Consider the following 12,895-nt stretch of genomic DNA (forward strand, 5'->3'; position numbering starts at 1 on the left):
TCTGAACTAGATTAGAATGACTTTACTTGATTTATAGTTGATTAAAAAATTTACTTGATGTTGGAGAAATGCTTTGATGGAAGCTTTGTGCTTTGGCGGTGACAAGAGTCACAATAAGAACAAGGAAAATAGAGAACAGTGTTTTGGATTTGGCCATAAGTGATCGTAGATGACTAGATGCCAATGTGTATGTTATCGAATAGGATTCTCAATTCCGCAGTGCAGTTTTTTTAATTCAATTTTGACTTCAGGTTGTCTTCATGAATGTAATTATATACGATAAGTCGATAACATATTCTTTTTAAATTAGTTAATATGAAGATTTAATAAAATTATATGATTAGTTAATATTCTTTTCAGTCTACTAATTTTTTCATTTTAAAATATTTTTAACAATATATGTTTTCTTTGTATTATTAATTCAAAACATTTTAAATATATAATTGATTATGAATAGTAATATCTTTATATAAATGTCCATATTTAATGTATAAATAGCATATATTAGTTAAGGAAAAAGTCTATTAAGTCCGTATTTTTATTAAAATTTAGTCAATACTTAACTAATAAAAGAAAAATAAGTAATTTTATATTATTAGATATAATCTCGTATTATTAAAAATACTATTAATGTCTAATTGATGGTTATAATTCACAAAATTTATTATTGGCCTCTAACACTCTTCTTAGGCCCAGTTTAAAATAACTTAAATAATAAATTAGAGTTAATACTCAAAATCGTCCCTGAAAGATATCTCGATCTCCATGTTGGTCCCCGAAAGATAAACTTAATCAAAAGAGTCCTTGAAAGATATCCCAGTTAATCACGTTTGTCCTTCCGTCAAATTTGTTGGTGACTTGGCTAACGATTGCTGACTTGTCTCGTTAGCTTCCACGGTGGAATAGGCCAAGGTGTCATAAGTTGTTGCTGACTAGGATACTTTGAGAAAACAGTTCAAATCAGTCTCTATTTGTTTCAAACCTAATCCTAATTTCCACGATAAATATGTCATGTTCAGCATTCAAAATAGGGCCCTATGCCTGTGTAAGTGTTGAAATTGCTGGTTTGGGGCGACGATGGAGGCAGCAAATGGAGGCCGTGGTGGTGTGTCGTTTCCGTCGAACGGCAGTAATGGTTCGACCGCCTCAATTTGAACCAGGAAGAAAATCCATGAGGAATCATGTTTCTGTGGGTTGAAGGCTGCGATAAGAAAATCTGGCACAGCAGAGAACCCAGATAGACTATTCCGTGCATGCCCAAGGTACCGGGTGAGTGTTGTGTAAGAAGTCAAAGGTGTTCCATGTTGGCTTTGTTTAGGGGGCTTGTGCTTGTGTCTGACTTCAGATCTGATGTCCCCTTTTCCATTACTTTTTTTGCTATCAGAGTCACTGTCACTGTCACTGCTATAGAGGTTGTCTCCTACAACCTTTGGAGACCTATATAGTTCATCTTCAGTACTCTCATAAGAGTCATGAGAGTCGCTGTCATCTTCATGGAAGGGAGCTTCTTTCACTTGTCTTTCAGATCTCGTAACTCTGCACCCACTGCTACTATCCTTATCCCCTTGTGATGATGCATTTGATTGAGGTGGGACTGATTTGGCCTGATGACTGGTCTTCTTGGCCTGAGGAACAGGCTTCATGGGCTGAGATGTTGTCTTCCTGGGCTGATGGACTGGTTTAGTGGGCTCAGAGTTGGGCTTCATTGTTGATTTGTTGGGCTCGAAAATGGCCTTCATTGTTGGTTTGTTGGGTCGTGACTTGAGCTGTAAGGTTGTTTTGTTGGGGTTAGAAGTTTGCTTCTTGGATTCAGGAACCATTGCTGTGGGTTTCTTCACAGGTTGGGAACTGCACTTGTTAGCTTCCATAGGCTTCCTCTGTTTCAAGCTTTCTGATTTCACATTCACTACTTCCTCCTCCAAGATGTCTACTATACACGGCTGAGATATATAATTTTCCAGGTAGATATTGATTAGATTGTGATTTCTCCTACAACCCTTGCACATGATAACCAAGTCTCTGTTTGTGACTAACCTTCTCAACTCGGATGAAAGGGAAACTCCAGGATCTTTCCACCAACAGTTTTCAACTTCAATGTAACCCAATTCCCTATAGTAACCCCTTACAAAGAAGACGTCAAGCGTGTCTCCTTCAACCCCATCAACACTTCTGTATTATGAGGTTCATATACAGTATCTCTTTCCAGATTTTTTTTTATACAATCCACCATGGTGAAACATAAAAGTCATCGGAGGACCTTCCATCTACAATAACAAAAAACAAATTCTTTCAGTCCACACATATTGCCACTACCTATTCTCAATGATAACATAACAAACCCTAACCCCAAAACAAACATGCAACAACGAAACAAAACCATCATTAAAATGAAAGACCCATAATTAAATATCATCACAACGGCAGTCAAAGTAATGTAGTCTGACACACTTAAAATCTTCAACAATAATCACACAAATCCTTACCCTGCTCAAATCCCTACCCAAAGTCACACAAAGACAAACAGAACGCCACCCCTAAGTCATCAGCCCACAAACTGACTCAAAAAATATGAGAAAACTATTATTCTTACCTCTAACCGTCTCGGTTGCTTCTTCCACAATCAATGTTGCTAACAGAGCCGACGACTTCTGTTCTCAGTAGCAACACCTACTCTGCTTTGATCGTCAACCAACAATGCCAAACATGGATGGTGACGTTCGAATGAATGGTGAAATGGTTAGGACATGGCTTGAGGGAGACGAAAGATTTTGGAGCCAAACATGGAGATACTTGTTATGGAATGGGGTGATACTCTTCAACGTAACGTTTTGATTCCACGCTACCAACAAAATGACGCCGAATCATGACTATCAGGGCCTAACTCAAAACAGCGTCATTTTCCTTGCATACCACCGTGGCAGTTAACGCCACACGTCAGCAACTGTTAGCCAGGTCACCAAGAGAATTGACGGAAGGACGATACCGATTAGGTCGGGTATCTTTCAAGGACTCTTTTGATTAAGTTTATTTTTTGGGGACCAAAATGGAGATCGAGGTATCTTTCAGGGACGATTTTGAGTATTAACTCTAATAAATTACTATATCAAAAATAGCTTATAAATAAGTTATTTTATGTTTGGATTTTTAGTTCTAAACGTACTTACTTTATAAAAATATGATTAAAAAATAGTAATATTATGAGAGAAGTCATTTTTTTAACCTTTTATAAACTTTTAAATAACTTCTTAAAAAATTGTAATTTAATTTTAAAAATTGTACTAGATACTATTACTTATCATAAGTCAAAAATTAAAAAAATTACTAAAAACTTTTCAAACGAACCTTAGTCAAATATGATGTTTATTAATACATACATACATATATACTTTTCTTTTGTGAAACTCAACTGGATTAGAATAATATTACATAATTAATAAAATTTATTATTTTCATTAATATTTTAATCAATATTTTAAATTTTAAAAAATAAATTTTAAATTTAAATTTTAATAATATAAAAATAAAATATAAATTAAAAATATTGATTCATATTAGTAAAAAATATTACTCCTCAACATTTTTTATTGGATTAAGTTGAGTAGGTTAGAGATTTTTTTATATTAATAAAATTTCAAAAAACTAAATAAAAACTATCCAAGTATCTATATTAATATTGTACATTTGTACCTTCGATGACTTATTGAGGATAGTTGGGAGAGAAGAGGTCAAGAGGATACAGGGGTTAGTTGTATGTGTAGTGGCCTAGTTGGAGAACACTGTTATCTTTCCTGAGTGATTCACATGCTTATAGATTGTGAACTAGCAGGGTTGATAATGAATAGAGGAAGATAAGGTTTAGATTCTATCCTAATTTTATTTGAATTAAAAAAATTTTAAAATTTTATTTTATTTTATTTGTGGATTAAAAGTCTCTTAAATTTTAATTTTACTCACACTTTAAAATTTTAAATTTTATCATATTTTATCTTACTCAAAAAAATAACAATTTTTTTAAAATAAATATAAAATTCAATCATTCTATATTTTATATATATTAATAAAATAAAAATAAAAAATTAAAATTAAAACTCCTTATATTTCACAAAAATTTAAAATTTATGTCTCCGTATATCTTATATTTTGTATTGTATTATGTTCCATATTCGTGTTAATACGAGTATCATAAATTATGACATTCTAAACGGAGATAAAACTTAGGGAGAATGCTAGGTAGACAATGATTATCTTAAACAACATGAATAACCACAAAAATCTTAAAAATACACTACACTCTAATTTAATGCTACTAATTTAAATTTACTCTTTTAATTCTATTAATTCATATTATTCACATAGACTGCGTTTGTTTACAGAGACAGGACACTGGGACATAGACATGGAGACATAAAATTGTGTTTAGTAGAAAAGACATGGATAGAAATAATGTGTCCAGAGATACTGAATTAGTGTATTTTGTGTCCATCCTGACAGGAAGGACACGGAGACACTAACAAATGACACAACTTATTTTTTATTTTTTCTTTTATTATTCTTATTAATTTTTCATAATTATATTTTTTATTATTATATTTTTCATCTTAAATTTTTTGAATGAAAAAAAATGAGAATAAATTAAATTTTCATAATTTGTTTTAGTTTATCACCAAACAGAATACAAAAACACAAAATTTTGTGTCTCTGTCCATCAGTGTCTTGTCCTATTCTGTTCTTAGTGTCTTGTCCTATCCTATTCTTAAAAACAAACGCAGTCATATTATTCAAAAATATTGTTGGTTACTTATACTTTTCCAAATCTTTATTCACCCATAAACTTTTGTTTCTAAAATCTCTTTCTCCTTTTTTCATCCGTTTTTTTTTTATTGTTTTGCTTTAAAAATTGTAAAATATATCAATAAATTCGTTTGCCAACTTAAATTTTGTGTGGCTAGAGATTCCATTTAAAATTTAAAGAATATTTTAATATTTTATTGATATTAAAATATAAATTAATTATTAATTATTTTTAATTATATAAAATATTTAAAATATTTAATAAATAATAATATATAAATAAATGTGTTTAAATATGTTTAAAAATAAATAATATTTTTTATTAAAATATGGATAAACACAAAACATATATATAAATGTTTTATCCGAAATATGTCACGAGCTAACTCAACGAAATATCTTACAATTTATGGTACTTAACTTGTAAGTGCAAATGAAACCCATCACTGAGATCCTTACAGCTATCAAATTTTTATGGAAATTGACAAGTAGAGAATGTTATTAGGTCTACAACATTAGACTGATACACTTACACAACAATTATTAAGACACAATTGATGATGAGTTAATGAAAAAGCAACAGCAAACCAAATAAAATTAAAGAAAAGAAGTAGTAAGAGGCAACCTGCAACGTGGTCATGGAAGAACGAAATTCCTTGTTCTTGATTACCACCTAAAGAAGCTAATAATTAAGGCAAACGCAACCAAAGTAGGGTCAATAGTGGAAGACGTAGACATTGTATTCAACAACAGCATCCCCTGACGTTATATTGAACCAGTGTGTCTTGGCCTCACCATAACCATGCGCAAATCGGAAAACCCCACTGCCACCAACAATGGGCATCTCCCTCACGCTGTTAAGCACCGCGTTCCGTCCAAACAAGCTTAACGTGCTGCCATTGTATTTCCCTTCACAGAACTCCAAGTTCACCACCATTAGCAACCCAATCTCGTCATGAGAAGCAGCCGCCCAGATTCCCTGGGCTTTTCCACAATCTTGGAACCGGGCTCAGGCCCCACGGTCAAGGGATCGTCCATGACGGCCACGGCTCCGAAGAGAGTGGAGGAGTTTTTGGTTATTTGGGCCTGGGCGACTACGGTGGCGGTGGGGTTTGGGCCGCTGGCAGTGTCGTGGAAGTAGAAATGGAGGTGAGTAAGCTTCTCCTTGCGGAGGCCTAGAAATGTGGGAGAGATGGTTCGATAGAAGCGAGGTTGTTTGGCTGTTACATGGGAAGAGAAGAGGAAGAAGAGGAGGGTGAATGTGGAGATGAGAGTTAAGGGTTTGAGCATGGTGGCGTTGGTTGTTTGTTAGGAGACAAGGGTCAATGTGTGTGATCAGAGAAGAGGCAGGCTTTGTAGTGGACTAGCTAGTGGCCAATAAATATCTTAGAGAAAAAGTTAAATTTAATCAATAGAAAAAGAGTATGTAATTTTACTAATATAATTTGAGTAAATATCCAAAATGTTCCTTAAATTTTAAATCACTATTCAATTTAGTTCTCAACTTTTTAAAATGACCAATTAAATTCCTAAAATTTGAAAAAGTGCATTTTCAATAGTTCCTTGCAGAAATGGCATTTAAACGTTGCTAATGTGGCATTCCAGCTGTATGTTGATGTATACTAAAATTGAATTTGATTCAAATTGGTACCTGAAATTACTTAATAATATCTAAATTAGTCCATTTTCAATTATAAAATCCTAATCTTCAAATTATTGTCTTCTTTTCTTTGATCTCTCTGCTATCTTCTTTTCTTCTTCGTCCTCTCCACTATCTTCCAGTTCATATTCATCCTAAACTACAACATCAGTACACTTACCTAAAAACTATTTTAATTACAAGTTAATGCGGCTGGATTAATTTGAAATTCAACACAGATTTAAATTATATGTATCCTTGCAAGTTCGTCCATTAAGTTAAAATATATTTTCCACTTTTAAGAAGGTAATCATTATCATCATCTTCAAAGTCTTAATATCACTTTCTAAATTTGTCATTTCTCAATTGAACTCATGCAAATTTTTTTGTGAAATGGGTGTTGCACAAACTGGTTCTTCACCTCCATCAACCCAATAGAAAAAATTACAATGGATTCCATACTACAAAGTAAAAAACGTAGGTGAATCTAAACTCAAAGTGAAACTATCTTAAATTTTTCTTTAGAGCCATAACCTTACCTCATAGTTTGGACAATCATAAAATAGTCTACTAAGATTCTCTGTCGTCGTTGAGTACTTCATCACCATCCAAAGTCTGCAATTATAGAAAACGGCATTCTTACCTCCCCTGTTGCACATTCTTTTGCTGCCATAAGGTCTTCCTACAAAGTTGTTCCTACTTGAGCTACTTTGACTTCTCTCCCCACCACCCATCATCACTTATGCAGACGAGAAAACAAGATGAACTGGAAGATAGTGGAGAGGTCGAAGAAGAGAAGAAGATAGCGGAGAGGACGAAGAAGAGAAGAAGACAGCAGAGAGATCGAAGAAGAGAATACAATAATTTGGGGATTAGGGTTTTATAATTGAAAATGGACTAATTTGGATATTATTAAGTAATTTCAGGTACAAATTTGAATCAAATTCAAGTTTGGTACACATCAGCATACAGTTAGAATGCCACATCATCAACGTTTAGACGGCACTTCTGCAAGGGACTAACGGAGATGCAGTTTTTTGAATTTTAGGGATTTAATTGGTCATTTTAAAAAGTCGAAGACTAAATTAAATAGCGATTTAAAATTCAAAGACCATTTTGAGTATTTACTCAATATAATTTTATACCATTAAAAATATTAATAATAATTCATTAATAGTTATAAATCACAAATTATACTTGTTCCTAGCACTATTGTATCTTAGAATATTAAAAATTTTGAAAAAGAAAAGACTTTGTTTAGCTTAATTAACTTGACACTTTTACAAGTAAATAATCATCTTTTTATCTCATCGGTCCATCTCATCTTTTCAGGCTTTTCCACCACCGTAATTAACCAACGTTCTCATCCGATGCTTTCTTCTTCTTCCTTCAAGCTACTTCTCTCCCTCGTTTACACTTTAACCTTTCTGAGTATCCATCTCATCCTATGAATTTTCCTTACCAAAACTAAAGAGTTTCCTCAATAAATTAAAAGTTCAAAACCATTAATTAACACATATCGTCATCGTCTACATATTTCACAACCTCAATCATCACAATCAAAACAGCGGGCTCCCATATTTAATCAATCATTTGTGTTAGCTACTTGTTGATTAATCAACCTCCAACTATTTTTTCATTTTTAATTTAGTCTTATCCGAAAAAAAAAACTAAGGAAAAAACACCACATATAATTAATGAAGAATTTTAGTAGAATCAACTCTAAAGTTAATTATTAGTATTTTTGTGAAACAAAATTTATTTTTAATGAGTATAATATTAATTTAATTAATTTATAAACAATTTTATCAGCGTCTAAATTTTGTATGATTAAAAATAATTATATTCCACTTTTATTATTTAATAATTAACACATTCAGTAGTCGCATCTTACGACCACATATACATGAAATTTACATAGAATATATATACTGCAACCATAGCCGTTCTAGCCACCCCAAACATAGACCATACTTTACAAATAATCATCTCTATCAAATTTTGTTTTTCCTCTTTCCATAGACGACTCTTATTATTCCATGAAAGTTATTTAATTAATAATGCAAAACGTAGACATTATATTCGACAATAGCATCGCCGGAGGTGGTGTTAAGCCAGAAAGTCTTGGCCTGAGCGTATCCACGTGCAAATCGGAATACCCCGCTCCCTCCCACGATCGACATCTCCCTCACGCCGGAAAACACCGCATTCCTCCCCAACATGCTCACTGTGCTCCCATTGTACTTCCCTTCCATGAATGCAAAGTTTAACACCATCAATAGCCCCAGATCATCTTGCGACGCCGACGCATAAATCCCCTGGGCTTTTCCTATGACCTTGGAGTTGGGCTCAGGCCCAACGGTTAAGGGGTCATCGGCCATCATTACGGCTCCGAATAACGTGGGGGACGTAGCCGTCATTGCAGCTTGGGCCACCCTAACAGCGGTGGGGTTTTGGCCGCTGAGAATGTCGTGGAAGTAAAAGTGGAGGTGGCTAAGCTTCTCCTTGCGGAGGCCCAGTGATTTTGGAGACAGGCTTCGATCGAAACGAGGGTCTTTGGCGGTGATAAGGGTGGAGAAGAGGAGGGGAATGAAGAAGATAGAGAAGAGGGTTTTGGATTTTGCCATTGCCATGGTGGTGTATGTTACGTTTGAATTATTATTGAGAGATGTTTGAATAAAGAGAAAGGGTTCTCATTTTATAACAAGAGATAATAAGAGATTCTTGTTTGTGGCTTGTGGCATTAATTGCATGCATGGATTTCAATTTTTGATTCCAGGCAAGTGTAAGCTAAGGTATAACAACAATGGCCAAGTTTAGTATTTTACAGATCTCTTAACGGCAGTGGGTGTAGGTGATTGAATGTAGTATTGATATGTTAGCAAATAACAACACCAGTTAAAGAAGTAGAAACTCCTTGGCTAAATTTGACACAAAAATTAGGCAAATTCTACAATGTTTAGTTTTCATATGTAAACTGCCTCTGACATTATTGAGCATGAGTTACGGAGATATTTTAATTATTAAATTAAAAGATTCAATACATATCTATATTCATTTATATTCTTTGTGAAATTATTTTTATTAAAATATTGTTTTTAATATTAAAATTAATTTAAGAATTAATTCATTTTGTATAGATTAAATGTGTATGATAATAGTAATAATAAATATAAAATTAGTTAAGAATTGAATATCATTTTTTTGGTGATGACAAGNAAATTAGTTAAAATTAACTAAATATTTTTTATTAACTTTTTAATTAGGTTTAATTATTTTTTTAGTCTCTAATATTTTTTATATCAAAATCGTTTTTAACCTTTTTTTCTTATCAAAATCATCCTCAATGTTACAAAACATTATAAAATCATCATTTTATCAATAAATAATATTTTTTGAATGATTTTATTCTTAAAAAAAAAAATTCCTCACCACTAACTCCCAACTCCCTGAACTTTATCATTATCACCAATCTCTTTCTCTTTCTCTTTCTCCCAAACTCTTATTCTCTCCCTCATCACTAATTTCCTAATTTCCTTCATCATCATCACCAATCTCTTTCTCTCTCTCTTTTTATCCTAGACTCCTACTCTTTTTCACTACTAACTCCACTTATCTTCTTCTCATCACCATCATGGTCACTATTATCACAAAAACAAAGATTGAATCACACACAAATAAAAAAATCACAAAATAAAAGGATTTCATCCAATAAAAACTATGCTTTTTCAAGAGTTTAAATCATAGACGGTTATTATTATTGTCGGAAGAGGAGCCGAAGGAGCTGCAACAGATGATGCTAACGCTATGAACAACATGGTGGAAGAGAGAGACGTCGACGATAAAGTCAATTCGGTCTTTATTCTGTTTAAATACAATAGTTATCAAAGACACTTCTACCGCAGAATTAAATGACAAATTAAAAGCACTTCTTAAAAAGAAGGTTACTGAATTGAAAATTTTACTTTTTTTTATTTTTTATTTTATTTTTTTTATATTCTTGTATTTTTTTCAATTGAAATTTGATTGTGGCTTTGTATTGGGTGTGAGAAATTAAGTGAATTTATAATAATTATATAAGTGGAAAAAGCATACAAAAACATGAAAGAATCTGTAATTGAAAATCCGAATAAAAACAATGAATATCTGTATGTTATTGATTTTAGGCAAATAAAAATTTTAATTAATAATAAAAATTGAAAAAATAAAAATACAATAAAATTAAAAGAATAAATTCTACAAAAAAATTATAAAAATAATATTCTTTTCTTTCTCTGTTGTTCTCCTTCAACCCGCTATCATTGAACTGCTATCTTCGCTTGAAAACAATGGCATATGAGTAGTAACCCATAATATATAAACGAAGTCATGGAAGAACGAAATTCATTGTTCTTTATTACTACCACCCAAGGAAGCTAATAAGGCACGCAAACGCAACCAAAGTAGAAGAAGAGGGTTAAGGCTTTGGCCATGGTGGTGATTGTTATTAGGAATAATGAAGGGTGCTAATAGTTTGTAGTGGGGAACATTGTCATCTCTTTGAAGTGATTCACCTGCTATACCACTGTTCATAGCTACAGTAACAATGTGAACATTGCGATTTCTTTCTAAATGGAGATGAATAATTTGAGGTGCAAAATTATAAAGATAAAGAAAAAAAATGACTAATATTTAATTGTTAAAGAACTATAACGGTATATGAAAAGAAAAATTAAAATACTAATTATTTGGTGGAATACATATATAGAGATAGTATTTTCCATGCATTAATAGTGAAATACATAAACATTGTATTCTACAATAGCATCTAGAGTGGTGGTATTAAACAAGTGAGTTTTGGCCACAGCATATCCCCGACCAAACCGGAAAATCCCGCTTCCCCCGACGATCGGCATCTCCCTAACGGCGGAAAACACTGCGTTGCGCCCCAGCAAGCTCAACGTGCTTCCATTATACTTCCCTTCCGAAAATTCGAAGTTCATCACCATCATTAACCCCAAATCATTCTGAGAAGCAGAAGCATAAATTCCTTGGGCCCTTCCAATAAGCTTGGATTCCGGTTCAGGCCCAATGGTCAATGGGTCATCCGCCATCGCCACGGCTCCGAATTGTGTGGGGAATTTGTCTGTCATTTGAGCCTGGGCCACCCTGACGGCAGTGGGCCTTGGGCCGCTAACAGTGTCGTGGAAATAGAAGTGTAGGTGGCTGAGCTTCTGCCGGTCGAGGTGCAAAGATTTAGGAGAGATGCTTCGGTGGAAAGGAGGGTGCTCCGCGGTGACAATAATGGAAGAAAAGAGTTCAAAGAGGGTGAAGAGAAGGAAGAGAAGAGAGAAGAGGATTTTGGATTTGGCCATGTTCTTGCTCTTAGGGAAGATATGAGGTTCTTTGAGTATGTTAGATTGTTAGTTGAGTGGCTAGGAAACTTATTTAAGGGGCCAAGTTTTGGAATAATATGCATATTGATTGAAACTTACTCCTTTCTATTTTTGTTGGAATCTCCTCTTTTATTTTTGAGTAGAATGACAATTAAATCCTTAAAATTTCGACTTTTCTTAAAAATAGTATACTTATTTGATTTTTTGCGATAGTAAACTGTGGATACATCATATTATTTTGTTAATTTATCATGTAAAATTTAATAATAATATTTATATATACAGTTAATTATTGTGATATATTTATTTATGAAAGATTATTATGTAGATAATTACTTTTAAATTAAAATTTATTTTATTTTAATAAAATTTATAATAAATAAAAAATAATTGATAAATATTGGATGAAAACTCAAAAAATAATAAATATTTTATTATTCAAAATTATATTATTTTTATGCTTATGTAACAATAACGAAACATACATCACTATAAATAACGAAATATATTAATAATTTTATTTTATTTTACATTATTTATTAACAAAAAGATGTACATATTCACTACGTATTGTCATAAAAGACTTAATTTTTTTTTAATAACTAATTAATTCTAGATCAAAATTCTAGGTAATCTGACTATCACTTTACTCTCATTTTTTCGAAGTATGGTGGAAACACGTCATGTACACGATCCAATCATTAAGGTCAACGTTTCCAAAAAAACATAAATAACCAAAAAAGTGAAAAAATACCAATTAATAATTTTTCAATGGAGTGATGAAGTACTATAATACAATTTGAAGAAAGTGAAATATATAGGGCGAATTTAAATTTTAAAGGGTTAAGGTAGTGAATTTCAGGATTGATGACCTAGTTAAGTCATCCCTAAAATAATATCGAGATTTATTCGAAGATCCTATTCAATCTTACCATTGCTAGCAAGTTGAAAAAGATGGCCTTTTAAAATCAGAAATATAGAAGATAAATGAAAATTCATTATTGAAATTAAGGTTGAAGTGAGTCAAACTAATTTGTCAATTAGCTCGAACTTAATTCATTCACGATTTGATAAGTTCAATTTTTGTGAA

At 32.4% G+C, this 12,895-nt stretch overlaps 2 protein-coding genes and 1 pseudogene across 2 annotated transcripts; all 3 read right to left on the reverse strand.

The window, feature by feature from the left end:
* Window positions 1-5,396: 5,396 nt before the first annotated feature.
* On the reverse strand, window positions 5,397-6,141 carry LOC107492804 (pterocarpan synthase 1-like; annotated as a pseudogene).
* Window positions 6,142-8,484: 2,343 nt separating this feature from the next.
* On the reverse strand, window positions 8,485-9,063 carry LOC107492749 (dirigent protein 22-like). Its single transcript, XM_016113807.3, has one exon. It carries the CDS (start codon window positions 9,061-9,063, stop codon window positions 8,485-8,487), a length of 579 nt encoding a protein of 192 aa, XP_015969293.1.
* Window positions 9,064-11,127: 2,064 nt separating this feature from the next.
* LOC107492803 (pterocarpan synthase 1) lies at window positions 11,128-11,825 on the reverse strand. The gene has a single exon (XM_016113858.3). The coding sequence runs from the start codon at window positions 11,782-11,784 to the stop codon at window positions 11,197-11,199; it is 588 nt and encodes a 195-aa protein (XP_015969344.1). The 5' UTR covers window positions 11,785-11,825; the 3' UTR covers window positions 11,128-11,196.
* Window positions 11,826-12,895: the final 1,070 nt, after the last annotated feature.

Source organism: Arachis duranensis, chromosome 6 (assembly GCF_000817695.3).
Source record: "Arachis duranensis cultivar V14167 chromosome 6, aradu.V14167.gnm2.J7QH, whole genome shotgun sequence".
NCBI lineage: Eukaryota > Viridiplantae > Streptophyta > Magnoliopsida > Fabales > Fabaceae > Arachis > Arachis duranensis.

Coding starts and splice junctions, on each gene's coding strand:
- LOC107492749 (XM_016113807.3), bottom strand. CDS start 9,063: ATGGCAATGGCAAAATCCAAAACCCTCTTCTCTATCTTCTTCATTCCC.
- LOC107492803 (XM_016113858.3), bottom strand. CDS start 11,784: ATGGCCAAATCCAAAATCCTCTTCTCTCTTCTCTTCCTTCTCTTCACC.